Genomic DNA, 19,831 nt, shown 5'->3' with positions numbered 1-19,831 from the left:
TGGAGATTTTACAGTATCCTTCCCCTGCCATGCCCACCAAGCCATGCCACATCCACCAAGCCACACCCACAGAACCGGTAGTAAAAAAATTTGAAACCCACCACGGGGGGGGGGGGGGGGGGAGGCAGGGGTGGGCTTCAAAAATTTTAGCTGCCCAGTTGCTGGGTGGGCGTGGGCATGGCTTAGTTGGCCTCCTGCATCATGGCAGGGGGGGCATTTTGTCCTCCCCGGGCGCCAGAGGCTTTCCTCAAGCCTCCAGGAGGGCGAAAACAGCCTCCCCAGGCTCCAGAGGCCCTCTGGCATCTGGAAACGGCCCCATTTCCAGCCATCCCGAACTTCTGGTAGGTCCATTTTTCACCCTCCCCGAGCCTCTGCGTCCGCCCTGCACTTACCTGCATGCAAAATGGGCCGTGTGGGGACTCTGGGGAGGGGAGGGGTGGGGTGGGCGGGACCAGCCAGGAGTGGGATTTGCGGGTTCTCTGAACTGCACAGAATCTTAGCTAGAGGTTCTCCCGAAGCCCTGTAAACCGCCAGCAGCCCACCCCTGAGAGGAGGGCGTTATTCACCAGAGTGCAGTGCCCAGCCGCCATCCTGAGTGCAGGGAGGGAAGCTGTGTATGGATCAGCCTTTCTGCCACGGGAGAGAGTCACGGCCTCCGTTCTGATGGCTCCCCGGCTCCCCTTGGCCGTGTTGCCAGGCTTTCCGCTTCTGTTGCCTCTCCAGGAAGTCTTAATGGATGGGAAGAGAGAGAGCACCATTAGCCAGCTCCTCATCACGCCCACCGACCTGGACATCGGGCGAGTCTACGTGTGCCGTTGCAGCAACGATGCCATCCCTGCGGGCAAGGAGGCCTCCATCAAGCTCAACGTTCACCGTAAGGAGAGCTGCTGTGTAGCATAAGGACCCTAAGCTTTTGGTTCAGAAGGGGCCCTTCCTGGCCACGGAGGAAGGGGAGGGGTGCAGCCGTGGCTTGGGGTCTGGGAAAAATTGGAAGAGAAGAGACAGCAAAGTGTCCTCCTTGGAGCTGGTTAATATTTTGGTTTCTGAATTCACCCTGGATGGGATGATGACCAGCTGGCATGACAGCCTAGTTGTAGACCCTTCGGCAAAGCTTGTCAAAAGAGGATGCTAACAGTATTTGCATGGAGGGTGCACAGGAGGAGCTTGATGGGGGTCAAGAAATCTGCGGATACCACACGATCAGATCAAAGAAAAGAGGCAGCCATGGGCCACGTGGTTGTTAACCTTAGTTCCTTCTGTGTGGCAGACCCTCCAACGGTGACACTGTCCATTCAGCCACAGACGGTGCAGGAAGGGGAAAGGGTCACCTTCACCTGCTTGGCCAATGCCAATCCGGAGATCAAAGGCTACAGGTGAGCCAGGCACTGGTCGGGTGGGAATGATGGGCCTCCAGACCCTCGCCTGCTCTTGCAGGGAGGTTCCTCCGACTACCCGAATGCTCAGCCTGATGGGACATCTCTCCTCCAACCCTGCCAGGTGGGCGAAAGGCGGAACGATGATTGAGGATGCCAAGGAGAGCAAATACGAGACACAGGTGGATTACACCTTCTTCACAGAGCCTGTCTCCTGTGAAGTGCGCAATGACGTGGGCAGCACCAATGTCAGCACCCTGGTGGACGTCCATTGTGAGTGGGGGCACGGCTGCCAAGGCCAAGACAAGAGAGAGCAGCCTTTCTGGGGAAGCCACGCCTCCTCCCTGCAGTCCCTCCCACTTTCAGCCACCTGGGCCTCTGGTCTCCCCTTGGGCCTTTGAGGGAAAAGGGATGGCTGCCATGCCATCTCTTACCTTGCTCTCCTCTGCTAGTCGCTCCTCGAATTGTGGTGGATCCAAAGCCCCTGACCACGGATATTGGCTCGGATGTCACCTTGACCTGCGTGTGGACTGGGAATCCCCCGCTGACCCTCACCTGGGCCAAGAAGGAATCCAACATGGTGCGTTCCCTCCTTGCCCCAGAGGACCAGATTTGGGGATGGGGGCTCAAGCAACTTTTTCTTAGAAGCAGCTCCAGTTTGGGATGGGGCTTGCACTCATGTCTTGATTGGGTTCTCTCAGGAGGGAGGGAGGGAGGAAAAGGGCTGCCCCATGATCGACCTGCCTCCACTCTCCCCCCACCAAAGGCATCTTGCATCCCTTTGCGCCCCCAGATACTCGGGAACAGCAACCAGCTGCACCTCAAGTCTGTCAAGCAGTCAGACGCAGGGCTGTACGTCTGCAAGGCCATCGTGCCACGGATCGGGGTGGGTGAGCGTGAAGTGGCCCTCTTTGTCAACGGTGAGTGAAAGCACGGGCGCCTCTCACCAACGGGGCAGCTGCTTTGTCTGGGTCTTCCCAGAGGGATGCACCCCAGGCTTTGTGATCAGAGTGCGCAGCTGCCTGCCTTCGCACGCCCCCCCCCGGCTCTTGGGGTGCAGGGGATGGCATGGGGAGAGGGTGCCGCTGGCGTGTTTTTGATTTCTTTCCCGAAGGCATACATTCATGACTGTCCCATCTCTCACTTCCTTCCCTCAACTCATTTTGAAAACAAATTGGTTTCTTTTTCTCATTCTTAAAAAATATTATGTACTATATTTTTAGTCGCAAACACAATATTTTATATATAAATATATATTTAAGAGCCTTCCCCCTTGCTGTTTTTCCAGGTCCGCCGATCATCTCCAGCGATTCCACCCAGTACGCTGTGCGAGGCGACCGAGGAAAAGTGGAATGCTTCATTGGGAGCACGCCTCTCCCCGACCGAATCGTGAGTCCCCGTTAAAGAGTAGGACGTATTTAGGGACCTGGAAGGAGGCCCGCCTGGCTGGCGGATGGATGTCAAAAGACTGTTTCCTCTTCTCCCTGGAAGGCCTGGGGTTGGAAGGAGAACATCTTGGAGATGGGCACCTTGGAGCGTTACACCGTCGAGCGGAGCAACACGGGGGATGGGGTGCTCTCCACCCTCACCATCAACAACGTAATGGAGGTGGATTTCCAGACGCGCTACAACTGCACCGCCTGGAATGCCTTCGGTCCACAGACGGCCATCATTCAGTTGGAGGAGAAAGGTGGGCAGTCAGAAGGGGCGGCTGCAAGCGCCAGGGAAGGCCTCTCACCAGCTTTTCATCTGCAGCAGCTGCCCTTGTGCCCCAGGGAAGGCCAGGAGTGGGGGCTGGGCAAATTCAGCGGTCCTCTTCCCATGCCTGTCCCAGATGATGATGCTGGGTTTGAAGACCGCTGTCGATTCGGACTTAGCACGATGGTTCCTCTTGGGTTTCCCTCTAACGGGGCTGGGGCTGCCCCTCTTTACTTGCTCTGCCCCCCCCCTTCCCGCAAGGAGATGTACAAGCGTGTACAAGCTTGATCGATCCCATTGCTTCCCGCTCTCCCTTTCGCAGAGGTTCTGCCAGTGGGCATCATTGTTGGTGCCACCATTGCAGCTGGTATTTTGCTCATCTTCTGCTTCATCGCGCTGGGATGTTTCCTCTACCGACGTCGCAAAGGGAGTGAGTGTCTGGTGTGCGTGGGGTCATTGGGGCACGATCTGCTTTACAGAGAGCCAAGCTGAGGGACCGATCGCCACAGGACAGTCACCTGGTATTTATTGAGCAGCATACTGCTCCTAGCTGGGGAAGCTCTATTTGCTCATTTGGCCGAAACTCAGTTTCTTGGCCCCATTTGTTTCTCTAATTGCCTTTCCGAGCCAAGCCCAGGAAGCACCGTCTGCTTCCTGGGCTCTGAAGTGGCTCTTTCCTGGGCACCTCAGATGAGACCTTGGATTTTTTATTTTGCTGGGGGAAATTGGTCAGGTGCTTCTCCGGTCCCTCGGCGCCAGAACCATCCCGCGAGGGAAACGTTACTTAGTGCTGGTGGCTCAGCCCGAGAAATCCCTGGGGTTCTCCTTCTGCCAGGAATCAAAAATAGGATGCATTTTCTCTCCTGCCCAGGCCGAAAAGATGTGACCCTGCGTAAACTGGACATCAAAGTGGAGACGGTGAACCGGGAGCCCCTGACGCTGCACACAGACCGCGAGGAGGACACGGCCAGTGTCTCCACCGCAACGCGGGTCATGAAAGCCATTTACTCGGTGAGGGACCTCCCCACCCGGCTCCTTCACCCCAAAAACCTAAGGGGGGACCTGATATTCCTCCTTTCACCCAATTGCCAGCTAGGTCAGAAGGCACGCAAGTCCTCTCTTCGCCCTCTTGAAATTATGGCTCAGATCAAGGAGACTGTGGGGGTGTTTGTGGTTGGGAATGTGTCGAGGGTTGTGGGTCAGAGCTGGGAAAAGCATCCGTCAGGGAGCGAGATCAATGGGGCAAACAGCCATGGGGAACCTGGCAGACTGCTGGCCTAAGACGAACTCCCTGGGAAACTGCTGGGTCGTAGGGGTTCCTCAAGATGCCCGCAAGAGAGTAATAGGAATGGAATGGTACTTCAGGATGTTGTGAAGCATAACAGTCATATATTGCCTGGCTGAAATTTGGGCCCTTTCTCTGTCCCTCCATCTGCCCCCTGCAGTCCTTCAAGGACGACGTGGACCTGAAGCAGGACTTGCGTTGTGACACAGTGGACACGCGGGAAGAATACGAGCTGAAGGTGAGAAGGAGGTTGCTGGCCCCAGCCGGAGAGCTCTGGGCAGCCCCCGCCCCCTCCCTGTCTGACTGGGGCCTGCCTGCCTCGCAGGGAGGGTGCTTGATGGCACCCTCTACTGTGGGGCAGCCCAGGAGGTGGGAGGAGTTGCCGGCCATTGCCTGCAATGGAACCTGGAACGGTTTGGGCCCTTTTCTGTGGACTCCCAGGGCCCTCGTGGCTATGAAGCAGAGGAGCTTCACTGAAGGGGTTGCCTCAGAACCCACCACCACCACCTCCAGCCATTGGCCTCAACAGCAGCATCCAAACACTTGGGGGGAGGGCTCCCACTGCCAGGCACAACTTTGGTTCTGGAGGGGGTTTTCCTTTCCATTTTTCATTCTTTGTGCTCGGCAGCAATTGTGACGCTGCCACTTGAGCTGCTACAGTCCTTCCCTCCCTGTTGGTCCCCCAGGATCCCACCAATGGCTATTACAACGTTCGTGCCCATGAGGACAGGCCGTCTTCCCGCACGGTGCTCTACACGGACTATCGCACCCCTGGCCCAGCTCGCTATGACGGGCGGCCGTCTTCGCGCCTCTCCCATTCCAGCGGTTACGCCCAGCTCAGCAGCTACGGCCGCGGCCCTGCCTCCGACTACAGCGGAGACCCAGTCCCGGGGCCCACACCAGGCACAGCCACTGCCGACACGGCCAGCCAACTCTCCTATGAAAACTATGGGGGTCATTCGGGCTTCCCCCCGAGTGCCGGCTATGCCACCTACCGCCTGGGTTACAGTCAGCCTCCACCACCCACCCTGGACCGGGCGGCCTACGACACATATGACCCCCTGGGAAAATACACCACGGCAACCCGCTTTTCATACACCTCCTCGGACTATGGTCAGCGTTTCCAGCAGCGCATGCAGACTCATGTCTGAAGTGGGCGTTGCATCCTGGCGGGGTGCAGGTACCTCATGACTGCCCCCTGATATTCAGGGGGCCTTTCCCTCTCCCCCTTCCCAGCCTCTTTCCAGGCTGGACTTGTGGACAATGCAGAGCGTGGCACCTTCTGCCTGACTGAGGATAACGCGGTGGCCACCGGTCCAGCTGTTCTTCTACGGTTCCTTCCTTGCTGCTTTTAACAGTCTCCGGCGGTTCTTTTGTGAGGGTCCAGTTTCTCCATATGCCCCTTCCTCAAGGGCTCCCCCTTTCCTCTTTGTAAAGACAGAAGTGGGGAGGGCAATGGGAGCACCCACAGAGCAGTTGTGCCTCTGTTGAAACTCATTCTCCACCTTACCCACAGAAGGGCCATCCGTTGGCAGCCCCAGGAAAAGCAATGGGCAGCCTCCCACTCATGGCACTGGGGGCACTGAGGCCCAATTTGGTACAGAGAGGCCTAATGGTTGGGGGGGCATCGGTCGAGTTTTAGCCCTGGTTTTTTGCACAAGCCATGGCCAGACCAGCCTCAGGTACAACAGGTGCCTCCTTAAAGCCCCTCTTAAGAAAAGCGGTTTGCACTTGGGGCAACACTGGCTGGGAAGGATCCAGGCTGAAGTCCGCACCCCTCATGGACCCCCTTTGGCTGAAGGCTGACCGACTGAAAGTCCTGCCCGGCTCAGCCACAGCTGTGCATGCTGCGAATTGTGGTACGAAATGGACTCCTTGGGGGCGATTCCTCCCACGCCCCTCTCTCTTGCAGGAAGGTGTTCATAAAACTTGCACCTTGTGTGGGTCCAGTTATGAGAGGGCAAGATGGGGATGCTCTCCGGTGCCCCCCACCCAAAAGGAAGGTCTCATCCCCAAGTGAAGCTGCCAGCCAGGAGGGCCTTTGCAAGACATGGCACTGTGAGTCCCCCCACTCAAAGCCTTCTGCCACGGTAGCCATCCTGGAGAAAGCCTCTTCTGCACCCTCCCCCCATCCTCTTGTTTGAGCCCCCTCCCTTGAGGCTGGGGGCAGCCTGGTTGCAACCGGAGGAAGAGGAGAGGTTCTTTGGGAGGTCAGTGCTGGACACACCCTCCCTTCTCCCATGTGGCCACTTTCTGAGGGGCAAGATCTTACGGGCCCCTCCCATCCCCAGCAGGAGGGCTTATGGCTTCTTTCTCTCTCCGGCCTGGACCCCAGCTGTTGCAGAGGGTTGGTGAAAGCATCCTGTGGGTCGCTGTGGGTCTGTACAGCCACACACAGACACACACACACCATTGTTCTGCCCTCCTTGCTGGGGAGTGATTGCAAGCGCTTCTGTCGCCTGTGCCTTAAAACTCTTGCTCTGGTGTGCCCACTAAGAAGGCAGAGTAAATTGGGGGGGGCAGCTTGACTGCCCCCTCCCCCAGGCTGCAGGTACCCCAGGCTGCCAACTGGGACAGACAGGAGAGACTTGGCTTCTAGGCTGCACCAGATCCCTCCCACCAGCCCATCTCCCTGGCCCTCCTTGGCACAGTTCATATCTCAAGTGTACAGTAGGACATGCGAGACACACAACTGGGAATCCACTCCCCCCCCCACCCCCATCTAACAATGGTACACCCACACCCACCCCGTCCTTTGCATACTGCATATTCTGGTACTCTGGGAGGGGGGGCACCTGTACTTGCCTAGGAACAACTACCTGAAGAAGTGCATTGAGACAGCGCCCTCTTCTGGCTGGTTCTGGGAAGTGTCTGTTTCTGCAGCGCTGTGGATGTTGGTGCTATTTGGGGTTCTGCTTCACCTTCTCCCTGCCACCCAGGGGTGAAACCTACTTGCCTTCCTTACTGGTTCAGAAGTGCATGCGCTGTGCGACCACATGCACCACATGCATGCGCAGACCCTCTGTGCATGCGCAAAACCTGTGCATGCATAGAGGGTAAAAAACACATTACTTCCTGGTTAAAACCAGGAAGTAACGACACCCGGGCGGGTGGGCAGAGCCTCACGCCGCCATCCCTACCGGTTCTCCGAACCACCTGCCACAATCACTACCAGATCGCCCGAGCATTTCGCCCCTGTTGCCACCCCTAGTGCGCTGGGGCTGGAAAATCCAGAGAAGGCCTCCGTTGGATTTAAGGACACTTTCCAAGGGGAGCCCCTTTCTAAGCCCCCTTCTAAGACGGCAAGGGAGGCCCCTTTAGAGGCCCCTTCTCCTTGGGGAACAAGAGAAGTGAGTTTGGGGGTTCAGGGTGCAAAATCTCCCGGAACAGCTGAGATCATGTTGCAGTTCCCTCCTGGAGAGGGCCAGGGAGCCCCAGATTGGTCTCATATTGCAAGTTGCAGGGAAGTTGCTGAATGCTGAGTTGGACCCCTGACCCACACGACCCACCCCTCTTTTTCACCAGAGCTGCCAGGAATTGAACCTGCACTCTGCTCACCAGGAAGCGGGGGAGTTGAGGAGGGGCGGTGCCAAAAGCAACAGGGTAGTCCACCGATTCTAAGCCTGTGGCTGCATTTATTCAACCCGCCATGCCCATAGGCCCATTCCTGAATGAGCCCATTTCCGGAGTCAGTTTGAAAGGCCCAACGGCCCGGGTTCATACAACTCGCTTGGCTGCAAGCAAACCAGCATTAACATTAGCTAAGCTTGTCATGTTGTATGAATGCAACTTCCACCCCCACTTCATGAACATCCAGAATTTGAGCAATAACTTAATTCCAACTCCAAAATGCGCTTTGTGATGAGAGCGAACAGCTGCCTGTCTTCGCACGGGCCTCTCCGGCTCTTGGGGTGCAGGTGATGGTGTGGGGAGAGGGCGCCACTGGCGCGTTTTTGATTTCTCTCCTGAAGGCATACATTCGTGACTGTCCCATCACTTCCTTCCTTCACCTCACTTTTTAAAACAAATTGGTTTCCTTTTCTCATTCTTAAAAAAATATTATGTACTATATTTTTAGTCGCAAACACAATATATTATATATAAATATATATTTAATTTTTATATATATAAAGATAAATGTTTAAAAAAAGGGAACGTGTCCTCCTCTCTTTGGATACAGGCCGGGTGGTACAAAGTTGGTGGGGGCTGAGAGCAGCCAGAGAAGCCCAGGACAGCACAGGTTGCCCTGAACACAGGAGGGACTGGGGGGGGGGGGGGCTGATCTGAATGCAGAAGGAACTGCAAGGGAGGTGGACTTTGACCTGGATAGCACGGACCTGCTGCTTTGTTTTTCTTTTTTTTTTCAAGGCCCACCCCCACTGGTGGGTTTCAAAAATTTTTACTACTGGTTCTGTGGGCGTGGCAGGAGGAGGATACTAAAATCTCCATTCCCTCCCCAATCCAGGGGAAGGTTACTGCAAAATCCCCATTTCCTCCCGATTGGAAGGCAGAGAATAGTTGGGAGTGGGGCCAGTCAGAATTTTTACTACCGGTTCTCCGAACTACTCAAAATTTCTGCTACCGGTTTTCCAGAACTGATCACAACCTGCTGAAACCCACCTCTGCCCACCCTCCATTAAACCTTCCCATTACCTTCAATTCCCTCTGCTTTTAGGAGAAGAAGGGTGACTCCAGCTCTCCCCATTTGGTGGGGGAAGGCAAGAATGTCCCCTGCGTGCCCCCCTTTTAAGGCTCAGCAACAGTGACTCCTTAGCAGGAGGTGGGGGCAATGCAAGCACCGCTCAAGAGAAGGAGAGGTTTTTGGGGTGGGATCTTGAAAATGCCTGCATTTCTGCTGCTTCTCCTTCCACCCTGGATTTGCTGGCCGGAGCTGAGGAGCAGGGAGAGGCCAAAAGGCCGAAGTGGAGGGAACTGAGCTGTCCTTTTGCCACCTTGCTGTCTTTGGAAGAGGGAAGAGGAGCCCAGCAAACGGGGGGCACTACTGCAATTTGTGGCTTTGCGAGGCTGATAATCAGCAATACTGGAGCTGCTGCAGGTCGGGCAGAATCTAATCTCTCTCTCTTCATGCTGGTGGCAGTGATGATAAAGTGTAATTTGATTTCCTCTCCAATAAAGCAGCTAAAGATACACCTGGGAGCCTCTGGGAAGCAGGGCCTTGCTTGGTACTGGGCTTCCTCTCAGCCTTCCCTGATGGTGGAACTCACCATGCATGGCAGCTTCCTGGCACCCACCCTGCCTTACCCGGCACCGGCCCACATGCCTTGGCCTAGCCTGGGCAGATTTATTTATTTATTATTATTTATTAATTAAATTTATATACCGCCCTACTCTTGAAGGACTCAGGGCTGTGAACAGCCAAAAGATAAAATAAACAGTACAAACGTTAAAAAACCATTTAAAAATTAAATACTTTGACCCAAAACAAATTTAAAACACCCCAATTTATAAAACAAATTTAAAAGCAATTAAAAGGGAGGTTAGGCCAGACCAGCCTGCTGGAATAAGAATGTTTTGAGGGCACGGTGGAAAGTGCACAAATCCGGGATCCTCAGTATCTCCGGGGGGAGCTCGTTCCAGATGACAGGTGCCCCCACAGAGAAGGGTCTCCCCCTGGGGGCCACCAGTCGACATTGTTTGACCGACGGCACCCTGAGAAGACCCTCTCTATGGGAGCATACTGGTCGGTGAGAGGCTCCTGGTGGCAGAAGGCGGTCTCGTAGGTACCCCGGTCCTAAGCCATGGAGCGCTATAAAGGTGGTAACCAAAACCCTGAAGTGCACCCGGAAGACCATCGGGAGCCAGTGCAGCTCGCGCAGGAGGGGAGTCACATGGGAGCACCACGTTGCTCCTGTAACCACCCGCGCAGCCGCATTCTGGACCAGCTGGAGCCTCCGGATGTTTCAAAGAAACGAGGCGAGGAAGGACCAGAAGGCCTGAAGGAGGAAAGAACCGGCATGCAGGTTGGGAATGAAGCGAACCGTTTTTGGCCTTTGTGATGGGGCCAGTTGAGGGTAAAACAAGGCCCCCTGCTCACCTTTGGTGCACAAATGGTACACTTCCCCTTCTGGAGCTCATCCCAAGAGCAAACAACTGGGCTAGAATCATGCCAGGCGTGCCCTGGGCAATCTTGCCATGTTATGCAAATCACATGCCTTCCAATGCCAAACACCCGGGAACACCATGAAAGGTGTCTTGGAGGCTGTACGGTGCATCCACTATAAAAAAATTATTTAAAAACTGATGCTCCACTATAAAAGTGGAGCATCAGGGAAGCTTTTCTGACATTCCGGGCTGGATGAAAATCTGTGGCTGCTTTTCGGAGGACCCTGTCATCCAGTCCTATGGGTCTCTGATATATGCCGCAATTTCCCCACCACCACCACCACCACCGCTCTTTCCTTTTTATATTTTTGTATTGTGAGCAAATAGGCCCCTTTATTTGCTGAGCAAGCCTTTTGCTGATCAGAACAATTTTTTAAAGCCAAAAAGAATAGCCTTTTTCTCAGAAACCTCAATGTCACCTATTTTTGGAGCGTGAAACACCAGTGCTGAGGGATGGCAGTTTAATTAAATCACAGGACAGCTCACATTAAGAGCTTGCCTGAAAATCTAAGGCCATTAAACACTTCTCTCCCCATCCCACCCTACACATACCCCTCCCCGGGTTGCAAAGAAGATTATCAAATGAGATTTCTCTTTTCCTCAGCATCCGTAGATTAGCACTGTATAATTCTGAATCCGTATTAAGGCAATACCTTTATTAGCTCAAGTCAAGGATGCCAAATCTCTGCCAGTTTCGGTGCCCGCCTCTCCCAGGGTGCCTGGGCTTCTTCACTGTTGCCACCCGGATGGGGCTGCCTCGGAAGAAGGGGCCCAGGAGAACCCACACAAAGGGATAGTTGGCTTCTCACTCTGGACAGCAGTCCAGGTGTCTTGGCCAATTCAACACTGTGGATTCTTTCCTTACGGTTTTTCCTCTTGTTTTCAGCTTTGTTTACCTCGTTTATGCTACATGGTTTCCTGATAGAATTTAAATGAAGTGAAATATTGTGGTAATAACTGCAACAGTTACCTTAGCAAAATTTGACCTCGTGGTCATTTATATTACAATAGTTTAAACACTGAATTATTTGAAGAAATGACCCAAAGAAGGTACCTTCAGCATTTCTTCCCCTTATTTCCTGCAAGGATGCCAGGGACTGCCTGTCCAAAAGCAGGTAGGGTTGGGGGGGGAGGCTCAAGGGCACCTGGCCACCTCCTATCCTAAAGGAGATGGTGATTTTGCATGCAACAGCCAGTCTCTGGCATCTCCAAAGGTAAGGCTTCGAATCTACTGCCCACCGGAGGGCTGCAGGGGGAGCAGCTTTGCTCCTGGGGGAGATTTGGGCTCTCTAGATGACAAAAGTGCTTCCGGGGCATTTGGGGAATGGCTGAAGGTTTTCCCCTCTTTGGGGAGGGAGGGGGGGAGGTCTGTGTCTTTGGTCTTGCTGAGTTCTTGCCCCAAATCTTTATCAAATGAATTTAATTTCTGTTGGGTGAGACTGACTTAGTGTGGCCTCTTATTTATTTAGGACTCTTAGAGGACACATTTTTCATCCTTATTTAATTATCCCCGGGCTCTCCAAGGATTTCAATGGCAGAGAAACAGAGGCTCCTTTTAATTAAGCAGGGGGGTCCTGGAGCATCACAGAGGTGGAGTTAAAGAGGCAGCCCAGGCCAGAGGAGAAGAGAACGGGAGAGGCAGAGAGCAGGTAGGAGAAGCTGGGCCAGAGAGCTTCCACTCAGAGGCCTGGAAAGGGGCAATTGCCAATCCTTGGACAAAAGGGACGACCCCTTGGGAGGGGCGGGTGCTATGGGTTGGCTGTGGAAGGGCTCCCCAGCTCCATCATCTGCCTTGGCGTCCTCTGCTTCCAGAGGAGGCCAAGGAGGAAGGGGCAGCATTCCCCCAGGTCACTCTGTTGCTTGTATCCTGCTAGCCCCTTTGCAGAAAATGCCATTTTGGGCAGTGGTGAAATCCAAATTTTTTGACTACCGGTTCTGTGGGGGTGGCTTGGTGGGGGTGGCAGGGGAAGGATACTGCAAAATCTCCATTCCCAACCCACTCTGGGCCCAGCCAGAGGTGGTATTTGCCGGTTCTCTGAACTGCTCAGAATTTCCGCTACCAGTTCTCTAGAACCTGTCAGAACCTGCTGGATTTCACCTCTGATTCCGGGGCCCGGAATGTGATTCCCCTGTGGCCGCTGGATAGAGGCAGGTGAAGCACTGAGGCAGGCCTGCCGCCCTGTGGTGAGTCAGGCAGGCAATCCAGCACATCAGAACAACCAAGAGGGATCACAGCATGCAGATCTGGAAAGACGATCAGTTTCCCGTTTTGTGGGCATATGTGTTTGCCCATGTATCTTGAGATGACATGGTGGAAGAGAAGCCATGTGCCTGTCCAGGCGGTGAGGGAGAAAAGATGTCACTTGAACCCTGCCGGCGGTTTCCTTCTGCTAAACAAATCCCTAATTTCATGGTTAGAAAAAAACAGCCTTCAGCCATTCCAGTTTTTCCTTATTTGTTCGCTTGATGGCAGTGCTGGATCTCTAGAAAGCTGCCTTTGAAGGAAAGCTCTGGAGGCAGGCAGATCCTCCGGGATCCACTCCCAGAGAAGACAAACCATCAACCAGCAAAATCCTGCACATCCCTTGACTAAAAAAACGTTGATTAGATCCAAAGCCGGCAAGAGGGTCCTTCCGTGGCCCTTAGCTCCCCTGGGGGCTGGGGCAGACATCCTGGTGTGAATCAACTTCTGTTCCTGGAACAGAGATTTGGAGAGAAGGGGACACAAGTCCCTCCCCAGCAGTGGTGAGTTTCAAAATTTTTTACTACCATGGGTGTGGCTTGGTGGGCGTGGCATGGCTTGGTGGGCATGGCATGGGAAGGATACTGTAAAATCTCCATTCCCACCCCACTCCAGGGGAAGGATACTGTAAAATCTCCAATCCCTCCCAATCAGCTGGGACTCAGGAGGCAGAGAATAGATGGGGGTGGGGCCAGTCAGAATTTTTACTACTGGTTCTCCGAACTACTCAAAATTTCCACTACTGGTTCTCCAGAACTGGTCAGAACCTGCTGAAACCCACCTCTGCTCTCTGGGTTCTTTTCCCCTTTCATCAATCCCACCCTATTTCCCCCAGGCATCTCTGTTCCTTTTTTTTTTTTTTTTAAGTCTTCATATAAATTAACATTAAAATGTGTTGGCAAATAGTTTGACACACTTTTTTCTCTGTGTTTATATTTTTCTTGCAAAACATGGGTGACTTAAAGCATTTGCCCTTAAAAGATGCTTGGCAAGGTACATCTTGAGCTGAAAACATACCCAGCAAGGAGGTTGAAGGACTTCCATTGATGTGAATGGCTCTCATTATTTCCCATCTGCGAGTTGCTTGAATCCAGAAACTTGGCCAGCTGGTTTGAGAATCTCAGGCATACGTGCACACTCACAGAGAGGGAAGGCCATAAATTTATGTTAAACTATGCCAAATGTTGTAAAAGGAAGTCCTTCTCCAGGCACAGAAGAAAGCCGTAAGAGCAGTTGCTCAGTGGCCTCTCCAGATGGTTGACGAGTTTTATGTCTTGTGTTTAAAAAAAAAAAACTCCACCCAAATTTTCCCATAGGCTTGGCTGGTGTTTGCACTGTTAAAGAAAAGAGAGATATTCATCCCTTCTCTGAAAACTCTGCTAGTTTATCTCCCAGGCCAAGAGAAAGTGGCTCGGGAGCCTCCTGTTGATCCAGGAGCTGATTTCTAGGCAAGACAGATGGTTGCCACGCGTGGGAAAGGTGGCTGACCGAACTCCATGCATGCCTAGCTGGGACTTCTTGGCTTGCAAATGTTCCAGATGTTTCTACAAGGATGATGGGAATAACTCAAAAGCTGTAGCAACTGGCTCTTTTGCTTTGATATTTTTTTTTTCCCAGTGAAGAATTAACATTTATTTTTTATGATAGTTTTATTCCTCAGTTGCATTTGGTTAACTATACCAATGCAAATATTCTGGGAAGGGTGCCTAGAACCCCTAGTAAGATCCGTTTGCTCTCTTTCCAGAGTGCAGGACATAGAAGAAGGGGCAGCCGTAGGCAGCAGGAGTGCGGAGGGGAGAAGAACAGAAGCTACCAGAAAGGGAAAGGTACGTAACGCATAAATATCTGGATTTATTTTCTTTAGACATATTAGTAACTCTGCCAAGGTTGTTTACTCAGGCAATCCCAGACCATGATTTGACTCTGCTTTCTCAGACCACAGTCAGATACATACAAACATCCATCTTCCGAAGGGACATTATTCTGTGCATCGTCCAGTTTCTACAGAACTCAAAACCAAAACGAAGACATCCCATCCCACCATTCAATGCAGGAATTGCAGCTGACAGAAGACTGGATGTGGTGCTGGAGGAAATGCCAACTCTCCTTGGCAAGGATGCCCCTTCCTTCAGTAATTTGATGGCATCCATACTCGCCCCCAAAGGTGGGAACTGAGTGAGCGAACGGCCTTCCTTCTCACAATTTGGACCCAAAGCAGAGAGGAAACTGGGGCTTGAGCAAAATCCCAGTAGCAAATATTAGTGTTGGATGACTCCAAGAAGCCCCTTCCCAGGAGCCAGATGGGAGGTGGGGGGGGACCTGTATATTCTTGGGCAGGGGGAGGAACTCTGAAGTTCCTCAGCCTGCTCTCTCCCCAGCTTCCACTGAACTTGCCCTTCCAGCCAGATGCAGCTTCTCAGCCAGATGCAGCCAGATGCCACAAGGGGGCGCAACAGTCCTGCCCCAGCCAGGGAATGGGAGGGCAGGATCAGTGTGACTCCCACAGTCCCCGTGTGCGCGCGTGCACCCCCCCAACCCCCCCAAGCTTGGTCTTTGCAATGCCGGGGGAAGGCTGCTCCGTTATTTTGAGCTTCACCTGTTGAGAAGCAGCAAAGCAGCACGAGAAACAAATAACAGGGGGTAGGTTGCGGGGGGCGGGGGTTGTCTGCAGAAATAGATTCTGAGCATGGGTGGCACATGAACCGAGCTCTCCAGCGTGAGAACGGAAAAGCCGCTCAGGAGGAAAAGCTGAGCAGGCCAGAGTGTTGGTGGGCCAGAGGTTGGTCAGGGCGACTTGGTCTCACTGGCTGTGTTCTCACATGCAGGTAAAGGCCCCGGTTGAATTTCAGTCCTTTGTTCTCAAAGGGAGAAAAGGGTGCTCAGGGCACTCTCCGCCCGCCCCCCTACCCCACCTGGAGCAAACTGCCCGTGGGGCTGCCTTGTGACTGAAGGAAGCCTGAAGCTGGACCGGTTTTCCAATGCTGCCCCCCATCCAGAGAGGGCTTGGGGGAAAGAAGAAGGTCCACCTCTCCAGGCTTCCTCTCGCTGCCTCCAGGGAGAAACACTTGCAGCAGACAAGAGATGCTGCTTCAAGCCCTTCAAAGACTCCCACTTCATATATGAAGCATTTTCTTAAAAAAAAACCCACGGATATGACCGGCCCCCCAGCAGTCTCAGCTGCTGCAGAAATTGCCCAGCGGGACTGCTCTGAACGGCAGGTTCAGGCTCTGTCCAGGGAGGCTGCCAGGCCGGCCAGGGTCTCTGAGACCCTCACGGAGGCCTCCTCCCGCCTTGGTATCTGGTGCCTCAGGAGGAAGACACTGTGGATGCTGCCAACGTTGGCAGAGTTAAACCTCCCATGCAAATACCAAAATCGTGGCCAGGGTGAGGCAGAGGAAAGAGCTGGTAGCGACCTGGCGGGCAGCATCACGCTGGAAGAGGTGAAGCTTCTTGGCATCTGGATGGAAGAGCTTGGCATCCTCCAAGGCGCCACGAGCCATGAGGGTGAAGTTGCTGTCCCCTGAAGCCACCACATCGAAGACACACGAGTGAAAGTAGACGTCCTCCACTGGCAGATTCTCCTTGCACAGCCGGCGGGCTTTCTCGGCAGCGATGGTGCTGTGGCCACAGCAGCCGTGGTGCCGGGAGATGCGCTGGCTGGGAGGGCATCCGCCCACGCACAGCTGCAGGTCCTGCTCCTCAGTGAAGGAGCCAGCCACCTCCTTGGCCACACGGATGGAGAAGGACAGCTGCTTCCCTGCCCGGCGGACCGCAATGGTGGTGCCGATGTAGGCCGCCCGAATCTCCACGTGCTGCCCAGGAGCCCGTTCAAGGATGCTGAGGCTGTCCCCTCCAGGTCGCTCCCCCCCATTCACCGAGCCATCCACAAAAGCTGCCGGGAGGTTGTCTGCCTCGGCCTGGTAGACTTTCTGGTCAATGCACTCCTTCATGTTCTTGAAGATGATGGTGATCTGGAAAGAGGGGAAGGTCAGCAGCATCAGCTGCAGGAGGCAACCCAGGGCACCCCTTCCCCAGAGTCAGGGGGAGCTGCATTTGGTTGAATGGGGGCGCTTCCTTCCGCCCCTCTGGTTTGTCCCGAAGCCCCAATCCCTGGCCATCCATCTCCACCCGTGGGACTCCTGGAAGTTACCCCGGGGGTCTCCAAATTCAGCTGCTTGAAGAATTTTCAGACTGCAGGCCTGAGCCCCGAATTCCCTCCAAGCCCCCAGGTACCCCCTTCTCCCATCCCACCCTTTCCAGAGCAGTTGCTGCCAGGTCACCTTGCTCGTGGCCGTGGCGTTCGATCCTTTGGCCACGGGGGAGTTGGTGGCTTGAGCAAACAGGTAGTGGTTGTCCAGCAGCGGCCAGGAGCCCTCCGCACGGCAGGTGTGGAAGTCGTCCCCAAAGGTCCGGATGTGGGGGTCCCCGAAGGTAGCGCAGTGCTGGTAGGTGGGGGGCTGGCCGCGCTTGTGGGCAAAGGCCTTCTCATAGTTGCAGAGGTCTGGGGACCCAGATCCAGGGGGCCGGGGGGGGCGGGGTGCTGGGCTGGGCCCCTCCTTGGAGCAGTTGTGCTGGGTCATGAGGTCCTCGATGCCGTGGACGGCCAGGTGGAAGGCCAGGTCCCCGCGGCAGGTGCGGGCTGTGTGGCGGGTGCAGCGGGCGTAGGCACGCAGGGCCAGGCAGTGGGCTGCCCTCCTACCAGGAGCCCGCAGGGGGAGTGTGGAAGCCACATACTCTGAGTTGCAGCGCAGGATCCTGCAGCGGGCTTGCACTGTGTGGAACGAAAGGGCCGCTGTGGTGAGTGCACAGTGCCAGGCGCCCTCAAGGAACAGCAAAGAGCCCACCCCTCCCACCTTCCCTCCTCTTACCGTATCTACAGAACAGGAGGAGGAAGAGCATTTTTAGGAGGAAGCCTCTGCCCGGGAGGCATAGCTGTGGCAGCCTTGGCAAGCAAGGGGATCCCTCACTCCAATCCATTCAGCCTTGGAGGGAAGCTGCTCACCCTCACTGGTCCTGGCCTCCAGGAAAGAGCCCAATTTCAAGGAAGGCCTCCCCAGCACCTGCCTCTTTCCAGAACATTGGAGATGGGAGGAGGCCACGCGTGATCAATCCTGGCCCTTCTCTGGAAAGCACCTTGGCCAGTCTCCTGCGTGGGCACCCGGTGTCTTCCTCGGGGCTCTGGCTATGGGCATTTTGTGGAAGGGAGAAAAAAGGATCTTTGGCAGCGGCTGCAGGCCCTGCAACCCGATCCCTACCCCAGAGGCAGCAACCAAGGCAGAGGCTGTAAATAGGCTTTGCTATTTCAGGTCCCCTAAGCCAAATTGGGGGGGGGAGGTATTTTAGGCTCAACTCTCTTGCATATTTGCACATATGTCAATTGGTGTGTGCAGAATATACACGAGCAAGTGAAGGCTCTAAAGAACTCCAGCGTGTCCTTAAGTAGAGTTTTCTTCCCTCTGTGTGCCTTTCTAGGCATCTGAACGTCTACACTGGGTCGCGTGATAAAAGGAGGGGACTTTGCATCCTGGGGCTGATTGTCTCTCACAAGCCAGCTTTGAGGCAGTGGGAAAAGGTTCGATCCAACCAGAAGATCCTGGTGGGATTTAAACATTTGAAACAAAAACCATTTCAACGGAGAAGCCGGGAGGGGGTGCTCTTCTTCCCATGGTCACTGGATACAGGCAGTCAGGGTGTCAAATCCTCCAACACCCGTTTTGTGTGTGTCTGCAGCTCTCCTTCCTGCCCCCGACCAACCCCCACCCCACCCCCTGTCCCAATCTTCCTATCTGCTGTCCCCAAAGAGGGACAAGAGCTGGTCAGAAGAGGGTCTGTCTGCTTCTGGGTTGCCAAACGGCCAGAAGCCAGAGTCTCCTCACTAGGGGTGAACCTCAAGTTCTTCTTGTGAGCAGCATGGAGTTTGGGGAGCCCCTTTCAGGCCATCGTCAGCCAGCACTTCCTCTTGAGGCAGAAGGATGTTCTGGAGAAGGTGAGCAGGACACTCCGAAGATCACAAGCAGCGTAGAGTTGGGCTGGTGATAGAGACCCTCCCTCAACCCTGGGTCCTTTCCTTTCCTCCAGAGATCTGGGGCAGGAGCTTTGGCAGTGGAGCTGGTTCAAACCCATGGATAGGAAGTTTGTGCAAAAGTTGTGAAAGCCGGCTGCAGACCCACAGGACCCTCTGCCTCCCTCGCTTTTGAGAGGAGGGGGCTGCAACAGATAAATCAAGAGACAGGCGCACCTGTTCCTCTGCGGCTGTCACCCCTGGGTGGGGGGAGTCAAAGTCCTGAGGGTGGGGGCGAGGAGAGAGCCAAAAAAAGACTGTGCAGATGGAGCCAGGTGGAGATTCCGGCACACGGCAGCCGCCTGGTGTCTCTGGAGAACCGTCTCGGCTGACTCCTGGGTGGGAGGTGCGTCCCCACACATAGCCTTTGATCTCCTTCTGAGGAGGAATGATGATGAGTCTCCACTATGGGCCTGATGCCTGCATTCAGAAGAGGAATAAGGGAATGGACAAGACAAGGGATTTTCCAAGCTGAAGTGTGTGCGCACACACACACACACACACACACACACACACACACACACCCCTTGCACTGTCATGAAGCACTGTCATGTGGCCCCATCCGGAGGTTCCTCCCATTTGCTCCACATGCGAATGGCAATGGCTGAGCCTCCCACTGAAGACGTGTCTATCAAGGCTGCTCCTGGGAAAACATTCCCCTTCCTCCCCAGAGGTCACAGCCGTCACAGGAGCCCCATAGACACAAGAACAGTTTTTCCCCGAACGCCATCCCTCTGCTAAACTAATAATTCCCTCAACAATTCCCTTAGTAAATGTCAAACTATTTATTAAGTCTGCATTACTATTAATCTTCTCATTGTTCCCACCACCCATCTCCTCCACTTATGACTGTATGACTGTAACCTTGTTGCTGGTATCCTTACGATTTATATTGACTGTTTTCCTATGACTATCATTAAGTGTTGTACCTTATGATTCTTGATGAATGTATCTTTTCTTTTATGTACACAGAGAAGCATATGCACCAAGACAAATTCTTTGTGTGTCCAATCACACTTGGCCAATAAAGAATTCCTATTCTATTCTAT

General features: G+C 54.1%; 2 protein-coding genes and 1 long non-coding RNA gene across 5 annotated transcripts in view; 2 read left to right on the top strand and 1 right to left on the bottom strand.

Annotated features, from left to right (window-relative positions):
* Positions 1–8,506, top strand: part of KIRREL1 (kirre like nephrin family adhesion molecule 1) — a 34,381-nt gene extending 25,875 nt beyond the window's left edge. For 2 of the 3 annotated variants that reach the window (XM_034424975.2, XM_087880694.1), the window contains exons 5-15: positions 724–874; positions 1,268–1,373; positions 1,498–1,646; positions 1,826–1,953; positions 2,167–2,293; positions 2,662–2,762; positions 2,865–3,063; positions 3,394–3,501; positions 3,943–4,082; positions 4,517–4,594; positions 5,043–8,415. In XM_034424975.2, coding sequence (XP_034280866.1) covers positions 724–874; positions 1,268–1,373; positions 1,498–1,646; positions 1,826–1,953; positions 2,167–2,293; positions 2,662–2,762; positions 2,865–3,063; positions 3,394–3,501; positions 3,943–4,082; positions 4,517–4,594; positions 5,043–5,507 — 1,752 coding nt within the window. In that variant the 3' untranslated portion in view covers positions 5,508–8,415. Of the gene's footprint in view, positions 1–723; positions 875–1,267; positions 1,374–1,497; positions 1,647–1,825; positions 1,954–2,166; positions 2,294–2,661; positions 2,763–2,864; positions 3,064–3,393; positions 3,502–3,942; positions 4,083–4,516; positions 4,595–5,042 lie in introns of all 3 variants that reach the window. The other variant, XM_034424977.3, reaches the window with a different exon arrangement.
* A 4,568-nt stretch (positions 8,507–13,074) lies between these two features.
* LOC148111476 (uncharacterized) lies at positions 13,075–19,830 on the top strand. The gene is made up of 3 exons (XR_015730335.1): positions 13,075–13,224; positions 14,466–14,547; positions 14,657–19,830. It is a non-coding gene; the product is annotated as an uncharacterized LOC148111476 (long non-coding RNA).
* On the bottom strand, positions 14,553–19,202 carry LOC117670083 (hemojuvelin-like). The gene is made up of 3 exons (XM_060694235.2): positions 17,590–19,202; positions 17,002–17,492; positions 14,553–16,692 (listed from the first exon to the last, which is right to left on the bottom strand). Exons 1-3 carry the CDS (start codon positions 17,696–17,698, stop codon positions 16,069–16,071), a joined length of 1,224 nt encoding a protein of 407 aa, XP_060550218.1. The 5' UTR covers positions 17,699–19,202; the 3' UTR covers positions 14,553–16,068.
* Position 19,831: the final 1 nt, after the last annotated feature.

Source organism: Pantherophis guttatus, chromosome 18 (assembly GCF_059756535.1).
Source record: "Pantherophis guttatus breed Tessera chromosome 18, ASM5975653v1, whole genome shotgun sequence".
Taxonomy (NCBI): domain Eukaryota; kingdom Metazoa; phylum Chordata; class Lepidosauria; order Squamata; family Colubridae; genus Pantherophis; species Pantherophis guttatus.
The sequence above is the reverse complement of the archived record's forward strand: the minus strand, read 5'-3'. Positions and strand labels throughout refer to the sequence as shown.